Source organism: Thunnus maccoyii, chromosome 14, assembly GCF_910596095.1.
Source record: "Thunnus maccoyii chromosome 14, fThuMac1.1, whole genome shotgun sequence".
Classification (NCBI taxonomy): Eukaryota; Metazoa; Chordata; class Actinopteri; order Scombriformes; family Scombridae; genus Thunnus; species Thunnus maccoyii.
The window spans coordinates 9,441,279-9,459,762 of NC_056546.1; the positions used below are offsets into that span (position 1 = coordinate 9,441,279).

The following is an 18,484-nucleotide window of genomic DNA, read 5'->3' on the forward strand; positions in this document are numbered from 1 at the left end:
CCACACTGCATATATATCACACAAATATGTATAATAACAATAAAGTGAAAATACTCAAATACATCAGTAAAATAAATTTGTCACATATAATATATCAACACAAATTGTCTTTAGGAATTAAGTAAAAACATAAGAAATAAATTAAAGCTAAGCATTTTTATAATTTTACTGTTTTACCTTATTGAATGTGCATCATATATTAAAGGCATACTATGCAGGATTTTCCTAAAAAACAAAAATAATCCCTCTCAACCATCACTTATGACCCACTAGAAGTGTGTGGTGGTGTATTTATCTGCAGAGACCCTGCCCTTTTTTTTTTCTTATCATTTTGCTGTGTTCAGGATGTTTCTGGGTGTCAGCCTTTGGGCAGTGGGTGTGTAGCGCCCAGCCATTAACAGCGCTCATGGTGTGAGGTCGGGACTCTAAAAACGTAGCGACCAGGTTGCATCACTGTCTCCGTCTCGCTCCTCTGTTCTCTGTCTTTGTCATAGATGTATAAAGAGAACAGGTCTGTGTCTGTTTGACCGAGGGCAGGGCTGAGCTACACATACACACACACACACGCAGAGCAGAGAGTCCACAGTGGACAGGATGAAACATGTGCTTCGGTTGTATTCACACCAAATTCAGCAATGCAGCACCTTCCTGCAGGGTTGTGCGGAGGTGTGCGGAGTTGTGTGGAGGTGTGGGTGTTTTTATTTGTACTTTAGAACATAACTGCTGTGAAACAATCAGAAAATAATGTTCTTTTTATCTGATTCATGGCTTTGTTCTTGCTACTCCCGCTCCCTCTCTTCATTCACTCTCTAGCTCGCTCGACCACGCTGCTCTCTCTCTCTCTCTCTCTCTCGTGCTCTCAACTCGCTCTGGTGTCGTTGAGCTGGGGAGGAGGGGCCAACTTTGAATGTGTGTTTACAAACAGCAACTGACAAATCCTGCATAGTATACCTTTAAAAAAAGAAAGCTTTTCGGACATTGTACGTGTATTTGTAACTATTCAATACTACTGCTACTACTATAATAACAATAAATGTAGTATGTTCTGTAGTTTGACATGTGGCATACCAATGACACCAAAGGCACCTACAAACACATTACATTATGCCACATCAATGCTGTGCCTGCACAGTAAAAACATGATTATAATTCCTGACAAATGTTTCACCCCTGCAAGGTTATTTCTGGTGTCTTAAAGTCCATGTGGGCCGGTCACTTGTACTGTATTTGTTCAATCTGTTGGTCAGTCCACCACTTTTATCCAGTCTGAAATATCTTAACTATTGGACAGATTGCCTTGAATTTTTGTACAAACATTTATGATCCCCAGAGGATGAATACTACTCACTTTGGTGATCCCCTGCATTTTCAACTACTGACACCAGCAGTGAAATATGTCAACATCTACTGGATGGATTTGCACAAAATTTGGTACGGGCACTCATGGTTCCCAGATGATGAATCCTCATGACTTTGGTGACTTTTTCTGCAGTGCCACCATGAGGTTGATATTGTTGGTTTAGAGTAAAATGTCTCAACAGCTAGCACGAAATTAGGTTCAGGCATTCATGTCTTCCTCAGGATGATGATGATGTTTGTGATCCCCTGACATTTCCTTAAGAGCCATCATCAGGTCAAAATTTGAATTCGTCCAATGCTTTGGTTTATGACCAAATACATGCAAAACTAATGACATTCCCCTCAGCCTCAACTGTTCTTATTGGATTTGGGCTCGACACAAATGGATGTATTTGAGAAGTTGACATTTCGTCTAAAGAACAAGAAAAAGAAGTGAAATCCTGCTACTACTGTTTGTTTATGTAGCCTCCGCAGCCACCAGAGGTTTTCTGAGGGGCAGCTTCCAAAAGCTGGCCAATCAGAAGCAAGTGAGTCCTCGGTAAGGGGGCCTTAAAGAGCCAGGAGCTAATACGACCTGTTTCAGACAGAGGCTGAACTGAGGGGCTACATAAAGGGCCAGTATAAAACAAATAAGGAGAACTGTAAATCATGCAAAGATATTCCAGAAGAGCCCCATATTAAAATATAGACCTACAAATGTGCATAATATTTCTCCTTTAATAAAGACCCCTCTTCCTTGCTGAGGTGCTAAAGTAATTCAAGCACAGTTTCACAAACACCAGGAGAAAGTCAAACAGTTTCTGTGACTTCTATCTTTATGGGAAAGTACTGGAAATCAAACTACTGGAGGCTTTCTTTTCTCAAAGAATTCATCAGAAACACAGCTCATGATTTGTATGACATCACTCCAAGGAGCATTGAAGCTGAAGGCACTTCGGCAACCTCCTGTATAAGTGCATGGGACAAACACACAGAAAAGCTAACGCCATCAAAACAGGACTCCAGTGATGAAATGTGATGAGACTGCTTTGGGTTAACAGTATGAATGTTGCTCAGAGACCTTCAGAGGCTCATACATGTGAGGAACTGGTGAAGACAATCGTTAGATGCCCACACATCCCAGTATACTGTGATGGCCTGCAGAAATAAGGTACCGTCAGATGATATAAATCACAGAGGAGGTGTCACACAAACACACACACACACACATACACACACACACGGGAACACAGTGCTATTCAGTATGTGGGAGGGAGCTGTCATGTCCATTGTTGGATAATCAGTTGAAAGTAAAGCTAACTTACGATCTTAAGATTCTTCGGTGAAGTTGTTAAACACAACAGACTCATGATGCTGTTTTAAATATAATATTTTCTTTCCTTCTGGTGGACGCTGTGTTGTAGATGTGGCCATTTGTTCCACATTTCCCACTTTGAAAATAAATGCAGCCCTTTTTCTACACTCATTCAGTGAGACAGAGTGAAATCAATGACTCAATTGGGACACATTCACTATTCCTTGCACCATAAACTGCAGGCCATTAAGCACTGAAGTAGCACTGATGTACTATTAAATGCTTACTTGGGACAACATGACGATTTGGTAGTTGACCTAGAATGGTAATAGAGCCATGCTAAATGTACTATACATGACAGATTGTTCCCAAGAAAACTGTTGTGGTTTTAAACTTGAAAAAAATGATTAACTGAATGACGTCTAATAAACAGTCTCAGCGCTGTGCATTTCAGTTCAGACGCAAATGGAAAAGTTTGACCTCTGGATGTTGTGCAAAGGAATGACAGTGGTCACTCCCTCGAACACACACACACCTCAAAACCATAAAAGTATAGTGATGTCACTGGTCAGCGTAAGGGAGGAGAGGCTCTCCAAAGATACGTAGAGCAGCCATGAGCCAAGTTGAAAACATTCTTGCTGAATGAGTCACTCCCGTTTAGCCTCAATGGCTCCACAACACTGCTGTTACTGTATCATCACTGCAAGGAGGTTTAGCTTTTAGACAGTGGTGGAAGAAGTATTCATGTCCTTTACTTAAGTAAAAGTGCCAATACAGCAATGTAAAAATACTTGATTATAAGTAAAAGTCATAAAAAATCTGACTTAAATACATTAAGTACATTAGTACCATTAGTAGTATCAGCAACAAAATTTATTTAAAGTATTACAGTAAAAATACTCGCTTTGTCCCTTTGACTTATATTTTACTGTATATGACATTATCAATTAAACAATCTGAGAGGTTGTGAGATGATTAATGGGAGAGGAAAGAAGAAAAAACAAAGTTCTGATACACAAATCTGTTTTCAGTTTTTGGACTTTTTCTCTAATCTTTGATTTTTGGTGAAATATTGTATCATTTGAACATTTATTGAAATGAAACCATGTGAGAAGTTTAGAGGGAAAAATCACTATTTGGTGGAGCTGTTAACAACTCATCTGAAATGTGACGTCGACTACACACTGCTTTTTATAAGATGTCAAAAGCCAAAAAGACTGGAAACCACTGGTTTCATCTTTAACAATGTGTTGTATTTTAAAAGCTTGTTATATTATCCATTGTGTCAAATCTTCATGAAAAGCATCTGTCAGATAAATGTAGTATAGTAAAAAGTACAATATTTCCCTCTGAAATGTCGTAGAGTTTACCTCAAAATTACAGTGTTTGAGTAAATGTACTTAGTAACTTTCCGCCACTGTGCTTAGAGGCTTCTTATACATTGAAATACTACTTTAAATGCCATATTCTGTCTCGCTATGCAGCAACATGACGATGTCCTCATAAGAGCCAGAGCTGATGAATCACAGTGACTATGCGTGACTGTTCTGGTTTTGCCAGAAACCTCCCAAAGTTTCTTGTGAAAGTGTCAGAAACACTTTAGGTGATTCAGAAACAGAGCAGAAGGTCTTTGACATCAGTAAAAACTGAAACATTTTATACTCCTAAAATAAAACTGTCTGTACTGTCTAAATAACTGCCTGTAAAGGTTGAGGGCTGTAAACTAAATACCAGTGAACACCTGCCTCACATTTGAAGAAGACGGCACATAGTATGTCAATTCTACAGTATTTCTGTCATGAAAAGGTCCGGACAGATTTCCAAAAAGAACATCTGGAGACAAACACGTCTTGATTACGACAAAATCACAAGAAGGAAGAGAGGAACAACTAGCGGATACTGGTGTTCTCGTGGAGTTAATGAGGTTAAATAACGCAATACCATATGATGAGGCTGGAGATATCTAAACAGGAGGACAAGACTGCATTATTACTAATGTGACCCAATTACCATGAAATTTGGCCAGTTTCAGTTACACAAGAGGAAAAATCTTATCAATAGTTTGACTCTCTTAGTTGTCTTTCTCTCTCTCTCAGCCTCAGGAGTTTTGAAATACTAAAGTCATGGGTAAAAGTCAACACCCCTGTCTCTAAATTTTGCTTTTTAATTATTTGGATTTTTCATGTCTTATTCATTCAGTTAGTTGTTCAGTTATATTTTCTGCATGTTTTCACAGGAAATCAACACATGCTTATGAACTCAACACAACTAATTCAACTATCTCAGAACTAGTCATTTTCAGGAAACTTCTGAGAAATTATTACAAAATTAAAGAATCTTAAATAAAGCGTTACCATTTCACAACAACAAAACAACAACAACGTCTAAATGCTGTTTCAAAACCCCTCTCTACACAGACATGAGCTAAATTCAGGTATAAAAAAAGTGAATCCACACAAATTTGGGGGGAGTTCGGAGCCAAAAAGTAGTCAAATTTAGTCTGAAAATACTGGAAATAGACTTCACATACTCTCAATGTAATAAAAAGTACTCCAATGTTGCCAAAATCCCCAAGAAAAAAGAGAGGACATTACTTTACATCCCATGTATCACTTATTTTTCGCTAACTAACCTGCTTCCTCCTCCTCAGCATGTACCACACCAAACAAGAGGTTAAAAGATAAATATGAGACATTGACAGATGATAAACAGTCTAGAACAATACAAACCTGCCTTCTGTTACATTGTGTAATTGTTTAGTTTTTGCATTTTTATGATGTAATATTGAATAGTTTCCCTTTTTAGGCCTTTGCTCAGAACTCACAGGCACGTACAACTTGTGAAGGGTTTGCAAGTATAGAAACTGCTTCATCTTAAGGATTCACGAGCTTGAAAGGTTGGTTGCTGCCACTGTTACCACTGTTACCACCCACCTTTCAACCTGCCACTGCAAAGCCTGTCCAAGACTCATCTGACAGGCTCATCGCAGAGAAACACAGCAATTCAACAATTAATACGCCGGTAACTCTGCACCCTCGCTAATTAGGCTTTCAAATCAGAGCGGCTCCCTGTAATTATGGCAGAAACTGGTCACACTGCTCCTGTACTCACTGTAAGCACTCTTTAATCACCGACACTGTTCTCTAAACACACTTCAATATATATACTTACAGTTCAGAGGCAGAAAGATGCATTTAATCATATTGAAAATGTGAAATACATTGTACTGTTTTTATTATTAGCACAAGGCTAGAAACATAATTCTGGGATTTTCCACTATCAAAGCACACTATAACAAGAAAATGCTTGTTGGCCCTTTAGCATGTCATCGGAGGCAGGACTGAAATGCGTGACACACAGGCAGAGGAAGAAGGTTTTATGGGCGATTTATTGAGAAAGGGTGGCAAGGTTACGTGCTTGCACAGACAAGCAGAGAGAGATGAATGGAACACAATCACCACATAGCAACATTAATGATTTGGCAAACAAAAGGGGTGAATAGCCGTCTATTAATAGCAGGGAGCTAATGACTGAAGTGAGAGCAGCTGTGCAGGGAGGTGGCTAATCATCAGGTGATTGGCAGTGGTGGGAAAAACAGATCAGGGGCGACTAGTGGACAGGTGAGCAATGACAGAGTCACCGTGATAGTGGTTCAGTATTGATATAATTAACAGTTCTGAACTTCAGCATACGTAGAGAGATCAAACTATAAGTCTATTAATTGATTAGTCAGTAATCGATTCATCGTTTCACTGATTTTTCAAGCAAAAACACCAAAAACCCTCCAGTTACAGCATTTTCCAAATGTGAGGATTTGCTGCTTTTCTCCATTTTACAACATTATAAACTGAATATCTTTAAGTTTTGGACTGTTGGTTGGACAAAACAAGACATCTGAAGATGTCATCTTTGGCTCTGGGAAACTGATTGACTCATCAATAATGAAAATAACTGTTAGTTGCGGCGCTATGATGCGGTTGTATTGAATTGTGAAGGCATTCACACATCCTCCTTCCAGACCAACATGCCCAGAACAAATATTTATATTATCCTATTAAATTTGCATTATTGAGTACTGTACATAGTTGACAAAACATCTAAATACAAGATCCTTTTTTATAGTTGTTCTGGAGCCTGAAAATCCACTTCAGACCTGTTTAAAGACATAATAATTCTCTATTTTGAATAATGATTTCTATTTAATAGAATGTTTTCCACAAAAAAGTTCAATTACCTTATTAAAAATTCTTAAAATTACATATATTCATTGAAAAATCCACAATATATGAATATACAAATATTTTCTTTCTCAAAAGTTTGAGGAGTGGTGAGATGTCTCCTGGACACATATTGAACCATCCTGCTTGTACGTAGCTTTAATGTGAGCACAGAGAAACTGTGAAAAATGTGAAAACAGCCTTCTAATGTCAAACTCCGCACAATCAAGTGAAGAAAAAATAAGCAAAATACGTTGTTTTTTTTTTCCATGATATGGCACTAGGGAACCATATGAGCTTTGAAATATTAATCTAAAATCATATGTGAATTAATCAGTGCATCATCTTAATCAAAAATAAATGTTATATGATCATGAGTACTTTACCACCTTACTGGAGTGTGTGCAGCTGTGATGACACACAAACACACACACACACACACACATACATACTTAAACACGGTGCCAAGAGGATATATTAATACCCCTCATGAGATATTCATGAAAGCGCAGATAAACCTTTACAGTGCAGCAGGCCATTACATAACACATACAGTATAATTCCCTGTCTCTTATACAATGATGCTCCAGCTTACTGCTAAAAATCCCTAAAACTGCATACGAGCTGGATCGAAGCCTCAGCTCCCTGAACAGATTTTGTCTCTATTTGTATTTATTGTAGGCATTTTTTTTAAGATCCCTCGGTGAAATTGCGTCTTGATAAACAACTGTGGGGGTGTTGTGATGATAGTGATTGAATTAGGATGACAATTATCATTGTGGAAAGAGTAAAATAAAAGAAAGGTAGATGGGTGCAAGCAGCGTTACAAGACACAGAGGAAGACAACATGTGCATTTGGCTGTGAAGGTGATCGCCTTTATGCAAACGCACTGTCACAGGGAAACAGCCTTAAGGGTAACGCTAACACAGTGTGATGTTATAGTGACCGGACATTATAGATACATAGTAAAGAAATAAATGAGGACAGCAGCAGGTCATCAAAGCGTTATTTTAACAGTATAAAGCTTATGATCCATTGTAAATACCTCTCAGCCATTATAGGGAAACTGAAGGACAAATGTTGCGTCTGATCTCTTAAAATAGCCCCAGAAAAATGTGACATTTCAGTGAATATATCTGTAAATTTTCTGTTTTAGGAAACAATGTCATTGCCAACAGAAAATTGCAAGGCAAAGTTTATGCCAACAAATGGAAAAGATGCTTAAATACAGCACTTAACACTTAAAAGGGGGATCTATTGAATTGTTTTGAAAGCAAGGGCTAGTTGAAGTATTCATTTTTGTGGTTGCATATGATTTATAAAATGGTTTACATTAGGAGAGAGCCTGAAACTAAATCTAAACAGTGAATTATCATTATTGTCTCCCAATGCTACATTTTGAGGGGGCGTCTAATACCCCCCTACCCCCCCTTTTTTATGGGCCTTGTGTTGTGACTCAAAATCATAATATAGTGGCCATGCAGCTCATTGCTTCGTGCCAATATTAAAATATTGCGGCATCACATCAACATGACTTCGGAGGATGCTGCCCTCATCAGCTGTTCTGATGTCAGCTTTACTTTTGTGCATATGAATCAAAGATGGGAAGGAAGAGATGCTGAAACTGAATCTGGATCTGTAGCTCTAGATACACCAGAAAAGATCTCGCGTTGCTAACAACCCACCTCTATCACTACTGACGAAGAGGAGACAGTAGACAGACGTCTCACTCTGATATGATTTCTGTCTCCCAGCAGGGGAATAAAAACCAACTGCAACTCCTGATGTGTAGAGGTTGATGAGCCTGGAACAATATCACATGTAACAAACTTGAAGTGTGGAGTTTCAAATAGGTGGGTATTAACCAAGCAGGATCTAACAAAATATGCCATTGGGTTGCATTATGGGAACTGTAGGATCCAGTGTTTTTGAAGCCTGATCCACAGTAAGGTTGATGAGAGCCAGTTATAATGAGTTTTTTTCCCCATCAGCCACAAGGGGCAACAGTGAACACACTACACACTTAAAAATTGACCTGGACAAGCCACACAAAGATTAATGTTATGGAGCAATTTTACAAGAGAGTGATGAAGATGAGTGATGAGGACCATCAGGAGCAATTTGGAGGTTCACTATCTTGCTCTAGGGCACGTCGGCATGTGGACAGGATGAGTCGTGGTTGGAGCTGCTAACCTTGTGACCCTGTATACACTTGGTTTTTTAAAATGTGTCTTGGCCGATCGGATCACAAGTGGACAGCACTAAATACAAGTGTAAATGACCATCAAGACACATTGAGATCCGATCACTCAAACCACTTGCCGAGGTGGTCTGGGACTCATTTGACCAAATATCTTTTGTAGTGTAAACGCTAATGTGTCCTGGTGTGACAAGGACAAGAAGAATAACAGGAAAGTACATCATCAATGCAAGACGTGGTGGATGTTCTGGTGACAACGCACCAATGCCAAATGACTTTGTCCTGCCACAACAGTTGGAATAACTTGTACATGTATATTACTTCTTGAAACACACGACAAACTGATTAAAAAGATTATTCACTTAACATTTCTACAAAGAAGTTGACACTCTCTGAATCGAAGTCAGTTGGAGCCGGCAGCTAGCTGTCTTTAGCAACATTGCGCTTTAAGGTATTTCCGCGATGACTTCAGCTTCAAGCCGTGGTAGTTGCTGCTTGATTCAGCCTCTGTCTGAAACATGCTGCTTTAGCTCCTGTCTCTTTATGGCCCCCCTCCCAATGAGCCCACTCTGTTCTGATTAGCCTCCAGGAAGCTGCCCCTCAGGAAACTTCCTGCCGTTCCAGAGGCTGCGTAAACAAGCAATAGTAGCTGGGTGGGATTTCATTTATTTTTTTCGTTCCCTACTCAAAATAGAAACTTCTCAAATACGTCCGAGCCTAAATCGGATCCAAAATATTCGAGTGGACAACGTGAACAACCTTAGCAACAAAGGCTACAGAACGGACAACTGTTTGTGGGCATGCTTGAACAATCTGACGTTATCACAAGGAGGAGGTAGCGGTAACTTTGCAAAAGAAGTGTTCAGAGCAGGTTCAGGCCCTGCAGCTTTTGACTTGCGGGGAGTATTTTTACATACGATCACCTCAAGTTTTGGAACTTTGACCATTTTTAAAGCTGGAGTGCAGGACTTTTGTCTCCCCCTTCTGGCAGTAAGAGTAATTACAAAACCACTACATAGACTCCGCCGTAGCCAACTCTGTTGTTGTGGCTGTAAAACGGTGGATAAATTGTTTTTGAGTGTCACAACCCCTGCGAAATGACTTGTTTTACTATCAGAATTTGAGCCATTCAGTCCGATAACATTTTGAAAGTCTAGACGAGCCACAAGAGAGAGAGAGAGCGAGAGTGCTAACCAGAAAGTAGATGACTCAGCTGGCGGAAGTCTCTAGTGCACATGCTCTGCCCATATTGCATGAGCAGTGTGCATTCATCCGGCCAGCGTGGGAATGTCAAACCTGACACCAGATTAAAAACTCTGTATACTGTGAAACACAGAGATTTATCTGGCAGCGATAGGCTTAATTAGCATTGTGTGTACTCATATGGCAAGGGCTTGAATCTAATCGATGTTCATTTATATGTACATCCTACATCATAACAATATAAAAATAACAGAAAATCAGGCAGTAATTATTTTTAAAAGCAGAGCATTTAAACATGTCTTTAAAAATCTTTAAATGTGTCCTTTGAAGTTGCAAAATTGCAGCCTTTAAAATTAATCTGAAGAACTGACATGATGAAAATAAAGGATTAAATAGAAAATGGTATAGCCACAAAACATAACACCAGGTTGGCATAGTACTGAACAACATAAATAAAATAATAATAATGAGTTAAGATGAAAAAGCCTTCCTGAATAGAAAGGTTTTTAGGCCTTCTTGTTTTTAGATGTTAACGCCCACCTTTGCGAACCAGTTTTCATTTTCCTTTTGAAGCACAGAGTGACTCATCTCCCTGATAGAGGATCTTCGCTACTACAGCTCTCTCCCCTCTCTCCTCCCACTCTCCTGCTCCTCTCTCTGAGCTCGAGTCTGTCCGCTTGTCTTCCCCCTCTCTGCCTTCACGAGTTCTCCTCCCGAAACCTGCGCGAGGCGGTCACTGAAGCGCGAGGCTATATCCCCCCCTCTCCCCGGTCACTTCAGTCAACATGGCTACAATTGTAACCTCGACCCGATTCACAGATGAATATCAGCTGTACGAGGAACTCGGAAAGTAAGCGACCGTCAGCACCACTGCTGTTGTCTTGTTGCATTCAGTCTGTGCGTGCGTGCTTGTGCGTGCGTGTGTGTGTGTGTGTGTGTGTGTGTGTGCGTGCGTTTGCACGCTTGTCTCTCCTCTGCTGCTGCTGCTGCTGTTGCCATTGTGCGCGTTTACTTCAGTGTTGACAAGGCAGGAGAGGGGCTGTCAAAAAACAGGGAAGGGTAGACAACCTCCCTAAGCAACAGTAAGCTGTGGGCAGGTTCATGTTAGCGCTACGGCTTGTATTTAATCCTGTGCGCGCGTATTTAAAGGTGTATCGCACCATTATTACCTTGTAACGCAAGAGGTGTGAAACATCCGCGTACAGGAGCTACTTGTTTGTCAATATATCTGCAGAAAACTCGTTTTGCATCAACCGTTCAGCTGTGTTTTTTGTGCATTTGTAAGCAGACTGCAGGGGTACTGTACTGTATATGTCAAGCCAAAAAAAAAAGAGAGAGCGAGAGAAGGCTGTGCTGCAAACAAGACTGAGGCGGTTGCACATTTTCACACATGCTGCTGCATGCAGGAGTGAAAGGACACCTCGGTTTGCGATGAATATCCTGGCGACAGAGCCACTCTGTAACATTTAATCTTTGCGTGCAGCCAATAAGAGCTGCTCGACCTTCCAAATACAGAGTTTAAAGGAGGCGTCTGTGCAAAATGCACAAGGCACAGTTAATTCTACCTCTTCAGTGTCTTCATTCTCCTGTAGCCCTCCTCACATTTCTTCCTGTGCGCTAATGACTGGGTCCTTTCACAATAGAGCAAGCCCCTCTCCCTCCCCTGTCACGCACTAGTAACCAGGACCTCCTCTCACATCTCACCCACAGAATATCAGACAGTTTTAATTATGTATGTGACTTCCTTTCTCCCCTCTCTTTAGGTGTATGTGATTCCTGCATGCCCTTAGTGTGTGACGAGTTCAGCGCACAGCCGTGCACTTCCCCCTGTGTCGATTTCTTTCGTTATCGATTAATCGATCGGTTGTTTGGTCTACAAAATGTCAGAAAATGGTGAAAAATGTCAATCGCAGTCTCACAAAGGCCAAGATGCAACCTAAAATGTCTCGTTTTGTCCTGACCAACAGTCAGCAACCCAAAGATGTTCAGTTTACTATCACAGAGGGCCAAAGAAACCAGGAAATAATCACATTTAAGAAGCTGGAACCAGAGAAATGTTCTTTAAAAAAATACCTACCAACAATACAATACCAACGATTTATCAACTATCAAAATTGTTGCCCATTAGTTTTCTGTCGATCGACTAATCATTGCAGCTCTACCTGTGACACACGCATTTAATGGAGAGTTTTGTTAGCGGTTTCACAGATACATCTCTTTTTTTTTCCTGCTCCAGGGGTGCCTTCTCCGTTGTTCGGCGATGCGTCAAGAAGTCCACCGGCCAGGAGTATGCTGCTAAAATTATCAACACCAAAAAGCTCTCAGCCAGAGGTAAGTGGAGTGGATATCAGAGGTGTGAATCTCTGGGAATCTCACGACTAAATCGGATTCTGATTCTTGGTGTCTGATACTTTTCAGAATTAATTATCAATTTTTTCAGTCTCTCGCTCCACTATACTGTTTGCTGAACCATTCACTGGTGTCCTTAGTTCACTGAAATACAATATGAAACATAACTGGCAGATAAGATAAATGGTCTGCAGCCTTTTTATTTTTTAAAAAACTGCATTAATTAATGAATGAATTCATTTGAAAGCATCTCACAGTCTCCTGCCTGTATGAGAACAACAAAATGAGGGGGAGGTGGAGTGCTCCGCTGTGTTATTATTAACGTCATGTCTCCAGCAGTGGAGAGCAGCCTCGCTGCAGCACTGTCAGCTCCGGGGAAAGACATCGTTGTCCAACATGCCGAGCAGGTGCAGGGTTTCTGAGGTGAAACAGACTGAGCATTGAGTTATTTTCTTCACCTCCGAGTTGGTTTAAGTTGTTTAATGCTGCAGCGTGTGTTGTTCAGCCGGTCTCGTCTGTTACTGCTGGAGTTTGCCGCTCTGCTCCGCTGCCTTTTGTTAAGATGAACTACAAGATAACACATATGTGTGCTGTGGACCGTCCTGGTGCCGCGCTGCCCTTGTTGAGTTCTGCTTTTCTTTCCGTCAACATCAACTAACGTTTAGAAAATTGATTTTTGACATTTGTGAATCGATTCAGAATCGTGGGAGATCAGAATCAGATTCTTATGTGAGTCAATTTTTTGTCACCCATGTTATCCATTGTGTGGCTCAGTGTCACAGTCAAGGAGCAACATGAATTTATGCAAACTGAAAGCTGACAACAGTAACTGCTCGGTAAAGTTCTTTCAGCTGCAGGCTTGTTAGTTTATTTCCTTAAGAGCAGAGAGCCGGGCTCTCTGTCCTCTCCTTGTCAGTGGAGATTCCTGAAAAGCTGTAGGACTTGGCAGAGCTGGACTGCTGCGGTTTAAGTTGCACAGTGAGGTTCAGCGAGCTTTGGCAGTTGTCTGCAACCATTTTTGGTTTGTTATGGTTACTGTGGGTCTCTCTCAAATGCCATATGTGCACCGGCTTGACCCTTTGCCTAAAATACCCTCAACTCTTAAGTCTATGAGACTGAAAGGATTCTGGTTTACAACTTCGGTCTTATTTTAATAATCATTGTTTTAATTATTTCTATTGGTCATGATAACATACTCACCATAGTGATGGTTGAGATCTGAGAATGCTTCAGTATCACTGAACAGGCAGACAGGACAAGAAACATGAGCAGTCAATCTATCAGATGAAACAAACAACAAACTCCCAGACCAGCCAGACTTATTCTGGAGAGCAAACAAAGGCCACCAGTAAAATCATTAGCCAAACTATCTGTTGTAAATGTCCGTCGCAGTTTACAAATCGACTTCCTGGTACCGGACCTGTCGTCGTTGTGTGTGTGTGCGTGCACATGCCCCATGTTCGTTCCTCTCATGTTTTATCATTACATTCCAGTCACAGAGCAACAGAGCATCTGCTTTTCCTTGGTTGGTCCAGAATTAACTACTATTATTGAACAACTAGTGGATGAGTTGCCATGAATTTGTTTTTCATGGTCCCCAGAGGATGAATCCTAATGACTTTGGTGATCCTCTGACTTTTCCTCTAGTGCTACCATGAGGTTCACATTTTAGCTTCTGAGTGAACTGTTTGATGTATTGGACATGAAATATTTCAATTTGTCCAATACTTCAGTTTATGACCAAACAGCTGAAAAACTAACAACATTCCCATCATTCTCACCTGCACTTTGTGTTTACTGCTAATTAGCAAATGTAAGCATGCTAACGTGCTTACATGGTAGGTGTCACACCTGCTTAACGTCAGCATGTCATTTCAGTTGCACTCCCAATTTTACCTCCAAATTAAGCGCTAATGGTTACTAGTCTGATGTTCTGAACAGAATTCATTTTTAGCTAGACTTTACACATCAGATATCTTTTTAGTTCCCATATTGCAGCTACGAAAACAAGACCAAACTTGTACTAAACCAGACTTCACCTTTAAGTCATTGTGGTCAGTTCAGAGGCAGAAAGTTTCCAGTTATTGTCAGCCTGTATGTGTTTGTTCTCATTATCGTCACACACGTTGAAATGCTTCAGTATTTGTGGCAGATTTGTTGTCATTGTCATTAGTCTGCCTGTTACACTGCGTGTGTGTCAAAGCATTATGTTGCTGAATCCGAGCATTTTTGGTCTGTTGATTGTTTTGTTTGTCACATGTGTTTGTATTTGCACATGCATCCCATCGATCCATCACTGTATCCCTTCTTGTCTTGGTGTGTGTGAGCGTTTTTGCAGAGTCCTTGTGTGCTTGCGTGTTTGTCCGAGCAAGCGTCAGACCAGGCCACCAAAGGTTGAGTGATGATGTGAACTGCAGATCAGGGCCAGTTCTGGACTGATTGGGCTGCTCTCTCCCGGGGGACGCAGGCTGAATTGCTCTGTCTGTATCTCCCATCTCAAATACCCCCACCCATGTCATTTTCTCTTCCTTTTAATGTTGTTTTCTCCCCTCCTTCCCTTCTCTCTAAACAAAAGATTGATTTGAAGAAAGATCTTAAAAACCCCTTCTCACTAGGCGATTTGATCTAGTGTGTGTGTGTGTGTGTGTGCATTGTGTGGAGGGCTGTGCTGGCAGCGGTCCGGAGCCAGTAACCCGGCAACAGCAGGGGTGAAACTCTTCATCCCATAGGCTGTCTGACAGAGAGACGTGTGTGTCTGTGGGTCGTGGTCGCATTGATCACACACACATACGCAGACGAATGCTCTTTTCTCACTTGTAGCGCAAACACATTTGCACACATTTTTCTCTCACCTATTTAACGGTTCTCACACTTAACTACATACGTACAAGACAAAACTGTCTGTATACAGTTTCACATTGTGAGACCCAAGTACACACACACACACACACACACACATTCGACTCTCCTCTAGTGCGCAGTGCCCATAACAGGAGCTGAAATGTGCTGGCACTGTCAATGTGTTCCTCACAAACACAAGAAGCATGTTCTCCTTCCTTTAACACCACACACACACACACACACACACGCACACACACCATGCCTATAAAACTTAAAAGGTGGAGAGAAAAGAGCCAGCGACATGGACACCCTTGTGTTAAAAGGATAATTCTGGTTTCTTACAACTTTTTCATTATTTTTCATCATTTCTACTGGTTACAGTGATACTGTACTCACCATGTAAATTAAAGATCTGGTAACGCACCATCATGGCTAATTCATCTATGCTTTTTGATGTGATAGCTGGAAGCTTGATGACTACTTGCTGACTACTAGCTAGCTCGGTCACCAAGCGCACAATAAGTTAAGTTGTTTTATTCAAGAGATGTATTTGTATCAACTGCTCTCTCACGTACTGTCGAGACGGTTGGTCAGTGGTGCATATATGCTTGCCAAAGTTCACAGAGGTTGAACAATATGTGAAAACTCTGCACACAGATTTTCTTTGACCTTGCAAACGAATCAACTGATTGCATCAACAGTTTTCCTCAGTCCACAGTATTTGACTCCATTACATTTGTGTCACAGAGCTAAGCATACGATAAAATGATTAAACTGTCTATTAAACAGTTTAACTTCAGCCCAGTGTCTGACCAGCTGTGCAGTGGTGAGTGATTTAGTTGGTACCCCTGGTTCTGGAAGTAAAAATCCCGTTCATTTTTCCTATAGACAACCTTACGTGACTCACAGTTTGAGAACATCTACGTCTCGGATCGACATGAAACTCTCTCGGTTAAATCATCAGTACAGAAGATGAAGTTAATGTCAGCTCCTGATCTGCATTTCAGCAAGAAACAGCCAATCACCGAGCGTAAAATTCGGTCACATGTGGCGCTAATGGTGGGTGGAATCTAAAGATTATGGTGTTGAGAAAACTGATTTTGTTTACTAATCTACAGAGTAAATCAGTTCACTTTTAATTTCTGGGTCTCTGACAGGCTTCTCCATAGCAACAGAGGCTGAGGCTCATGGGTATTGTAGTATTCTTAGCCATTCGCCCTGCCAACATCTCAGACAAAACATGATTTCTCAGAAAGGAAGTTGAAATGAATTGAAACTTGTGGTCATAATATAAACCTATAGGTTGTTACATTATCTGGGAGAGTCCAGAGTTTCTATGTTAAGTAATATTGAGGATATTGTTTAAAGAAAAAGTTGAATTGGCACTACAGAATGGGGGAAAAACACTTCTGGAACCAGCAGTAATTCTGTTATTGTAGTGATGTTTTTGTGTTCCTACATCTCAGCAATTACTTTAAGTACAATGTGATAAGTGATAGAGAGGTGCCCCAGCACAAGCGCAGTCCTGCTACTCGCTGTACTGCAGCAGCAGGAGGTCCAGACCCTCTTTGTCACGTCGTACAGCTGTTAAGCAGCGTGTGAGTAAGTTAACAAATCCGCACATATTGTACATGTTTAGTCTGATCTCTGCCTCTGTTTTCCCTGTTCCTGTTTGCAAACACTGAACATACAGTATATCGGCTTTGGTGGTTTGATGTCTGGGGAACTTTGGAGTATTGTTTGTACTTATGAAGTGTACGTGCATTTGTGTGTGTGTATGTGTGTGTGTGTGTGTGTGTGTGTGTGTGTGTGTGTGTGTGTGTGTGTGTGGACAGGATTAAGCCCTACTCTCCATGGTTCAGGGAGGGCACATCGGCTGACAGTGAGGTCAGTGATTATGGCTGGGTCGTGTTGTGTCGCATGCATGCGCACCGTCGCTCAGACGGATACACACACATGCACACGTGGTCTGTCGCATCCACTGACTTTCACACACGTGTACATTGACACAGACACACATTAAGGACACGTTAGATTCAGCGGCTGTTGTAATTTGAATGTCATTGAGTCATATTTTCTGTTTGGTGACATTTTCTCATTAATGAACGTTCATAGTATTTTATCTTTAAAACCTAAAGTCAGTGCAGTTTATAAATTGTGGAAAAAAGAAGATGAATATTGAAGGGTTATAGAGTCTGATTACGCTTAAGTAAACAAAAAAGGGCAGAGAAACATTAAGACTAATCTATTGATTTACAGTTGTGCAGAAAACTACCACAGCTACACACATCTTAATAAAGTTTTGCATCATGATAAGCAAAACTTAAATGATAGATTAGTGTTTTGGCTAAAGAATTGATTAATTGATCTATCAATCTATGAGTTCAGTTAAATTGGATAATAATCAAAATTGAAAACAGAACATTAATACAAAGCTGCAACGATTAGTCAATTAATTGGTTAATCATTTTGAGACATTTTTTAGGAAAAAAATGTAAAAATCATCTGATTCCAGCTTCTCAAATGTGAATATTTTCGGGTTTATTTAGTCTTCTATGACAGTAAAATGAATATCTTTTGGGTTGTGAGCTGTTTGCTGGGACAAAGCAAGACATTTGAGGATGTCATCTTGAGCTTTGAGAAACAGTGATCGACATTTTTCACCATTTTCTGACATTTTTAAAGGTTTAATGTGTAAGAGTTGGCCACCCGATCCAAACAAATAGGGGGCAGCATATCACCCGTGCATCACCATTATCATGATATCTAGTCTTCCGACCGCTCGAAGCGCTTTACACTACGTGCCACAGTCATCCATTGACACACACATTCATAAGTTGATGGCAGAGGCTGCTCATCAGGAGGAGTTGGTGTCATTCACACACACACACTGAACACACGGATGGCACAGCCTTCAGGAGCAATTTAGGGTTCAGCATCTTGCCCAAGGACACTTCGACATGCGGACTGGGCAAGCCGGGGATCGACCTGCCGATCTTCCGATTAGTGGAAGATCCTGA

At 40.7% G+C, this 18,484-nt stretch overlaps 1 protein-coding gene across 10 annotated transcripts in view; it reads left to right on the forward strand.

Annotated features, from left to right (window-relative positions):
- Positions 1–10,895: 10,895 nt before the first annotated feature.
- camk2g2 (calcium/calmodulin-dependent protein kinase (CaM kinase) II gamma 2) overlaps positions 10,896–18,484 on the forward strand; it is a 79,477-nt gene continuing 71,888 nt past the window's right edge. For all 10 annotated transcript variants that reach the window (XM_042432565.1, XM_042432569.1, XM_042432570.1 and 7 more), the window contains exons 1-2: positions 10,896–11,124; positions 12,511–12,605. In XM_042432565.1, coding sequence (XP_042288499.1) covers positions 11,060–11,124; positions 12,511–12,605 — 160 coding nt within the window. In that variant the 5' untranslated portion in view covers positions 10,896–11,059. The remainder of the gene's footprint in view (positions 11,125–12,510; positions 12,606–18,484) is intronic.